The sequence below is a fragment of the Corylus avellana genome, chromosome ca2 (assembly GCF_901000735.1).
Source record: "Corylus avellana chromosome ca2, CavTom2PMs-1.0".
In the NCBI taxonomy this organism is placed as follows: domain Eukaryota; kingdom Viridiplantae; phylum Streptophyta; class Magnoliopsida; order Fagales; family Betulaceae; genus Corylus; species Corylus avellana.
The window spans coordinates 4,920,837-4,928,272 of NC_081542.1; the positions used below are offsets into that span (position 1 = coordinate 4,920,837).

Here is a 7,436-nt window from a genome sequence, read left to right on the forward strand (position 1 = left end):
TTATTATGTTGGAATTCATTTACAAAAAAATAATCTTAATTTTGTCTCCATATATATGCATCTGTAACAAAATATCCCGCTTTACAAATTTTGGTTGTTTTTCCAACATAGTCGTTATAAAATTACAATTTCATCCTCAAATTAAAAACAAAACAAAACAAAATTGTATAAAAATTAGGAATGGAGGTCCTAGCGATCACCTTTGCGGGTTGGGTAAAAGAGCGAAACCCTTCTTCTCCAAGCTAGGCAGATTGGTAAAAGTCAAACCTCACTGTGAAATTGCCACTGCAATCCAATACACATGCATTTTTCTTTTCTAAATTTTTATTGGACTGCTTTAATGAACCCAGATCTTGGAGAATGAGAACTGTAAATGAAAATAACAATTTGGCAATTCAAGGGCCAAAACCTCCGGGCGCAACGATAGAGTTCACTAGGGTAATTCTCTAGGAGAAATGTTAAACATCTCAAATTTTTGTTTTAAAAGTCAGTTTCCAAATGATGTGTCACCATTCCATGAGTTGGTAACACATTTTTCAAAATAATAAATCTCATGACATTATGACACATCATTTGAGAACCAACTTTTAGGAAGAAAATTTAGAATGTGTAGCACTTCTCATCTTGTATATACTCGTTTACAATTCCTCATTATGTGAATGAATCGTATCCCTAAAATTCAATTCCTAGCTATAATATTCTTTTCCTATTTTTGGTTTTACATATCTTCCTTGACCGAGGTGCAACGCAATAAACAACCCATACACAATTCACTTGGTGATTTTGGCCTACAGTTGGCCCTTTTTTGGCCGCCCATTGTTTGGCTCAAAATTTTTAGTTTATTGTTGTTAAAGGCCAATCTCTGGTCACTGTCGCTGACTGCCACCAACTCTATTGAGTTTTTAGCCATCATCTGACCTCCATAGCTGATCGCTGTCATATCCACCTTTTTTTCAAACTCTAATTTTCAGAATCTTTCATCTTGAGTTAGAGACTTTATTGTCCATATCATCAATGATTGACTGTTAGACTATATGATATGGTGTAATTAGTTATGATGGTAATCAAATTTGATTGATTTGATTATCATACTTAAGTATCACAATTCTCCTATAAATATGAGTATTTTATATCGGTAAAAGTATAAAGAAATAATAGCACAATCTAGCTAGGCCATAAAAGGCTTTACCGTGTGAACATAAATCATCAAATAAATTCCTTTGGATCTCTCTCTATTTCCTTTTAAATATCTTGTCATTTATGAATTTCTTCATTGGCATCCCTTCAAAATGATGCAAAATGATTGTGAATTCCATATTCATCCGACTAAAACGATAGAAATTAATGTTGAATTCCATAATTCATATCAGCCTTTGGATCATGTCAAGAAGAAACGCCTGAAAGTGGAGATAAAGTCAATTATAGGAACAATCAGAGGGCTGGAGATGACAGTGCACACGTTAGCCTTTCACTCAATAATGGTAGCTAGTGCGAGATTTGTTCATGGTTTTGAGAGTATTTCTTCTTCCTTTTGTTTTTTACTTACAAGTCTTCAATTTTTTTAATTTTTTATTTCTCACAAGGCGTGAATGGCACGTTTCATTCGTACAAAACAACAGTGCTCATGAATTTACTCTCTCTTTAAACTATGGTTTGAAAAGACAAAGGAAGTTCAATGAATCCTTGAAGATATAAGAGTCATGATTCATGTTAAAAAGAAAAATTGGTGGACAATATCTTTTTCTTCTTCTTTTTATTTTTTATTTATTTATTTCGTGGACTAAAGTCAAGTACTGTAAAATTAGGATCGAATCATATAATCACTTATTAGGTCAAGTGCATCTCCTACCCTAGTTTAGGATAATCGCTGGACTTAAAAGGTGCATGCCCATTGGCGCATGTAGTTAGTATTGTTAATCACTACAAGGTTAATACTGGCAAGGTTCAATGGCAAACAGTAAAATGGATGCTTTAATATTTACGAGGTACTATAGATGTTGGTTAGGTTTATGACAGAGCCAACAGCATTGCCTCTAGTGTCTATAGATTCATATTATATATGTTGATAATTTGGATTAGAGGAGATATCTAACGGGTTATGTTTTTACTTTCTTAGGGTCTGTCATTAGTTGAAAAGTAACATTATGGTCAACAATTGTTTTTTCTACTACAAAGATAGAGTATATGGCAGTCATAGAGGCAGTGATATAAGCAATTTGGAATTCAGCTAGAGGCCTAGTTGGCTATTTGAGTTTGCGTACAGCATGATGAGATTGTTGTGTTTTGTGATAGCTAGCCAAACTGCAATATATTTATGTATCATTAGAGAACAAAACATATTAATTTCAAATATCATTTTCTTCACTTGATTGATATTTGTAGCTTGTAATGGGGACCTCAAAAAATTCAAATCATACTGAAAATTTGTGGAGTGACTTGACGAGTTGACGCTATCAAGTGATGTGGGGCCAGTTACTTGTTTTTTTTTCACTTCAAGTCTTTCACGTGGGTTGGTCTCTTTTGCTTTTGGTTTCTCGGCGGCCGCATTGGGTTTCACATGGTTGTTTCAGACTCTTATTTCTTTTCTTCCTCTAGCTGATTTTGATGTCCTCTTTACGGGGGTATTCAAGTGATTGTGATCGTAGTTATTCTCTCTTAATCGCAACCGGTTTAATCGTTAGACCATTTAGTGGTTAATCACAATCAACAGTTACATGGTTATTGAAAACCGGTTATTAACTAGTAACCATTTTTCATAAAAAAATTTTAAAAAAATTTTTTTTAAAAAAAACACATTTTTTAAATGTATACTATAAAAATGAATTGATTAAAACAATATTCAAACTTAAACCGATACTTTGACATAATGTTAAATCATTACTTGAGCAAAAATCTTTGTCAATATTTTCATTGCCTATATATCCTTCAAACTAAAAAAATAAAAATTGGATATATATATTAAATATATAACATGCTTGAAACTTTTATAGATGCCATGCATATGCCTTGCTTTCCATATATAATAAGCCATGGGAGATCTTAGGAGGAGGATCTTACGTCGGGTAGTACAACATATTTCTCAATTTGGACACGACTCTAGTTGTTTGAGAATTTCTAACCATTTTGGCAATGCTTTTAGATATGTGTAACTATATATATATATATATATATATATGTGAAAGAAAATATTATAAAAGAATGGTACAAATAGAATATACAATATGCAGCCCCCGCTAGTGGTGGAGAAGATATAGAAGAGGTAGGGGGGAAGAGGGTGATGATATTCTGTCGTCATCCCCAACCTCAGCCTTCCCCCACCATATAGGTAGGTTTAAGTCTAAGATACGTAAGATCTGTCTACAACAGTGAAGCTGTCGTGGACATTTCAAAGTGGCCATCAAATCTAAATAAAAGAGTCAAAAGCAGTTGGACCATTACTCCTATAGCTAGGAATCTAGGATCTCTTGAAAGTATTAAGTACCAATCTTAATTCCTGTCGTTTTATGGGAGCTAGAGTTCATAAAAACCTGCTACTTGTAAAGAAAATCCATGAGAGCGCATCTCCAGCACCCCAGCTCTTGTATGTTTCATGATAATATCTTTATTTTGAAAGAGAAAGAGAGGACCACATGCCTTTATAAACAAAGAGATCTAGATAGCAAGGTACAAGTAAAATGATAGAGTGTAAACGTGGCAAACATGTTGCAGAATAGATACAAATTATGTAACACGTACATCTATATATATAAAGAGGTTTGCTACAATGATTTCCCCACTTGCTATAAAAACAAAAAAATCAAAGAGAGAGGAGATGATGGGGAGATGGGCGGGAGAATGAAAAAAGCATTTGCCAAATATAAAATATCTAGCTTCAAGATATAGTATATGTACAGTGTACACGTCCTTCTCTTTTATTATTCTTCACTCTTCACATGCAACCTTATTATAACCTCCAAATCCCATCGATCGATCACCACTGCTTCAATATTCCTTCAACAGCTCCCCTAGCTACTCCTTCCATGGCTGCTGCCTTGAGCTTCATCATTGGCTTTATTGGTTTGTCTATTAATTTTGTCTCCCACAAACCATCTTTTCTTCGAGAAAACAATTAAATCACATTATATTTGTTTCTTTATTTACAGGCAACATAATTTCAATACTGGTTTTTGCTTCTCCCATGTAAGTGACACAATAGAAGAACAATTGTTCTTAATTTTTCAATCTCTTTATTGTTCTCTTTATGGATTCTTTGGTCAGATCTTTTGTTCCGAACCACAAAGTTCATGAACATAATCACTAGCTAGCTAGTTAATTTAGCAAATAACTCATTGATATATGTAAGAATATGGTTGTTTTTTTGTTTTTTTTGTTTTTTTTTTTCCAGAAAAACGTTTTTGCAGGTGGTGAAGAAGAAATCGACAGAGAATTACAAAAGCATTCCATATATAACAACACTACTCAGCACAAGTTTATGGACGTTTTATGGACTTCTTAAGCCTGGCGGTTTACTTGTCTGGACGGTGAATGGCGCTGGTGTCATCTTTCAGTTCATATATGTCACTCTTTTTCTCATCTATGCTCCAAAGCATCTCAAGGTACTCAATATATATATATATATATATATATATATATAAAAATTAAAGCTCTCTGTTTTTTTTATGTTTTTTTATTAATTAAAAAATGGTTTAAGGTTTAAACAACTGTGAATATTCTGTCTGGCCAGACATAACCATGACCAACACTTATCCATTGGAAACCAATAACAAGCTATATGGGTTTAGTCAGACAAGAAGGGTTGCTATATGGGTTTAGTCAGACAAGAAGGGTTTAGTCAGAGAAGAAAGGTTTAGTCCGTGAAAAATTTCAGCCACTCCTTTAAATTCGATTGATCTCTACGGCGGCTCAACCTCGAGTAATAAGTCTTCTTAGAATTCTCTTAGAGTCATCATAAATGTGATTTGACTTTTAAAATTATCATTAAATTTTAAATGTGATTTATTAACTTTTTATTTATTGGTGATTTTAAAAGTCACGTCACATTTAGGATGACTCTAAAAAAACTCTAAGAAAACTAATAGCATTACTCTTCAACCTCACTAAAACATCAAAATGACTAATACTAATTAAAGCTCTCTTTGCTTTCACATCAAATAAGTTAATGTATATGGTAGAATTCCTGCTCATCCTACGGATTTTTTAGCCTAATTTAGTTCAGAAATTGCGTCCAAATAAGATGTTATCTTTAATTATCCTTATCTTCTATCATTTTTGTTAATTATATTGAAGATTTGACTTTGTACCATTTGAGGCTTTATATCATACATATACATTCATACATATACATGCATATATTCATACATATACATGCATATGTATGTAACTATGTATAAAGCCTAATAGATTTACATGTATACCTTGAAATTATTTTTGAGGGGAAATTTCATTACCCCAATCATAACCTCAAACTTTTAATTTTTGTTACAATGGTATCTCAAGAACTTTCTCCTTTTAATTTTACCATTTTATTGGTTAAAATGTCCAAAATGACCATTTTTAAGTGAAAATTCAAAAAAAAAATAAAAATGTAAAATTCCTGGTGACCCACGGCTCTACGGCCAGGTTGTGGGTCACCATAATTTCCATTTATTTTTAAATATGGGCATTTTAGGCATTTTAACAAAAATTGGTATAATTAAAAGGAAAAATATACTTGGGATACCAACATTGCAAAAACACTAGCTAATACGTACTTCAGAATTAGATAAGTTAATAAAGATTTATTTGCTCAAGCCAAAAAGGAAAGAAAGAAATTATGTAATATAGTATGAAGAATATATACATATATATATTGTATGAATATCCATTTTCCTTTTGATTGAAAGAGAAAATTGGGAATGGTATTGATGATCAGGTAAAGACGGCGAAGTTGGTGGGCATATTGAATGTGGGTTTTGTTGGGTTAGTAATTGCAGTAACTCTTCTGGCCCTCCATGGAAGTGTGCGGCTCACCTTCGTTGGAGTTTTATGTGCTGGCTTAACCGTGGGCATGTATGCATCACCTCTATCAGCCATGGTAATTATTTCATTAATCTCCTTCATTAAACTATGTTATTTGTTCATGTGAATTTGCATATATATAAATTGTTTGATTTTGGCAGAGATCGGTGATAAAGACGAAGAGCGTGGAATTCATGCCCTTTTTCCTCTCATTTTTCCTGTTCCTCAATGCTGCAATTTGGTCTGCTTATGCCGTGCTTGTCCAGGACTTCTTTATTGGTGTAAGTCCCCCATCCATCTCGCGCGGCTATATATATATATATATATTTTTGTCACCAATTTATGAGAGTGTGACACGAGAACTAACTTTTGAAAAAAAATATAGGATGTTTAGCATTTATCATAAATGTTTTATCGAAACATTTTCAGGTACCAAACGCTGTAGGCGTTTTGTTGGGGTCAGCACAGCTGATACTGTACGCAGTGTACAAGAACAAGTCAAATATAATTTCAACAAAATCAACGGAGAAAATGGAAAAAGAGGGATGTGCACACCTTGTCAAAGGAATCATCCAGATGCAAGCATTTCATGAGGATGACGAAGAGGCCCTCAAAAATCGAAGCCTCAACAAGGGGACAAGCCTCCCAAAGCCGCCTGTAAACAGACAGTACAGCTCCCAAAGACTCTTGAAGACATTTTCTTTGAATCCATATGAAGTGCAGTCTAATTGGGCCCATGTAGATGATCTTGAAAATGGAGAAAAGATTCACCCTTGATTACTAGGTAAAGACTTTGATAATCAGAAGTATTTTTCAAATGTACTGCCTTACCTTAACACTGGTATAGGCTTTTGTATTTATAATTAAAGTTGTTACAATAGATAACAATTTACAGATTTGAGAATACATTTGAATTCTAAAAGATATGAAATACATTTGAATTCTGAAACATATAATTTAAATTCTAACTCCTTTTATAATCTTTATCTTGAGAAGCTTTATCTTGGAGACTCTTTTGAATTTGAACTTGGAGATTATCTTGAGACTTATCTTTATCCTTAACATGCCCCCTCAAGTTTAACGGTAAAGGAACGACGTTGAGCTTGAAACGAAGAGATGCAAACCGAGTAGATGATAGAGGCTTGGTAAATATATCCGCAAGCTGATCTTTAGTAGATAGAAATTTAATGGCAAGTGTCTTCTTGTTGACCATATCACGAACAAAATGAAAGTCTATCTCTATCTGTTTCATACGTGCGTGATAGACTGGATTTGAGGAAAGATAAGTTGCTCCAATATTGTCACACCACAAAACTGGAGATTGAACTGAAGTTACACCAAGTTCATGCAATAATGATTTTAGCCATTGGATATCAGCAGCAGTGTTTGCAAGGGCTTTATATTCAGCTTCGGTGTTAGACCGAGCAACTGTTTTTTGC

General features: G+C 33.5%; 1 protein-coding gene across 1 annotated transcript; it reads left to right on the forward strand.

The window, feature by feature from the left end:
• The first annotated feature begins 3,808 nt into the window (after positions 1-3,808).
• On the forward strand, positions 3,809-6,903 carry LOC132171074 (bidirectional sugar transporter SWEET17-like). The gene is made up of 6 exons (XM_059582290.1): positions 3,809-4,056; positions 4,143-4,179; positions 4,385-4,595; positions 5,912-6,073; positions 6,159-6,278; positions 6,427-6,903. The coding sequence occupies exons 1-6, from the start codon at positions 3,933-3,935 to the stop codon at positions 6,772-6,774; spliced, it is 1,002 nt and encodes a 333-aa protein (XP_059438273.1). The 5' UTR covers positions 3,809-3,932; the 3' UTR covers positions 6,775-6,903.
• The last annotated feature ends 533 nt before the right edge of the window (positions 6,904-7,436 follow it).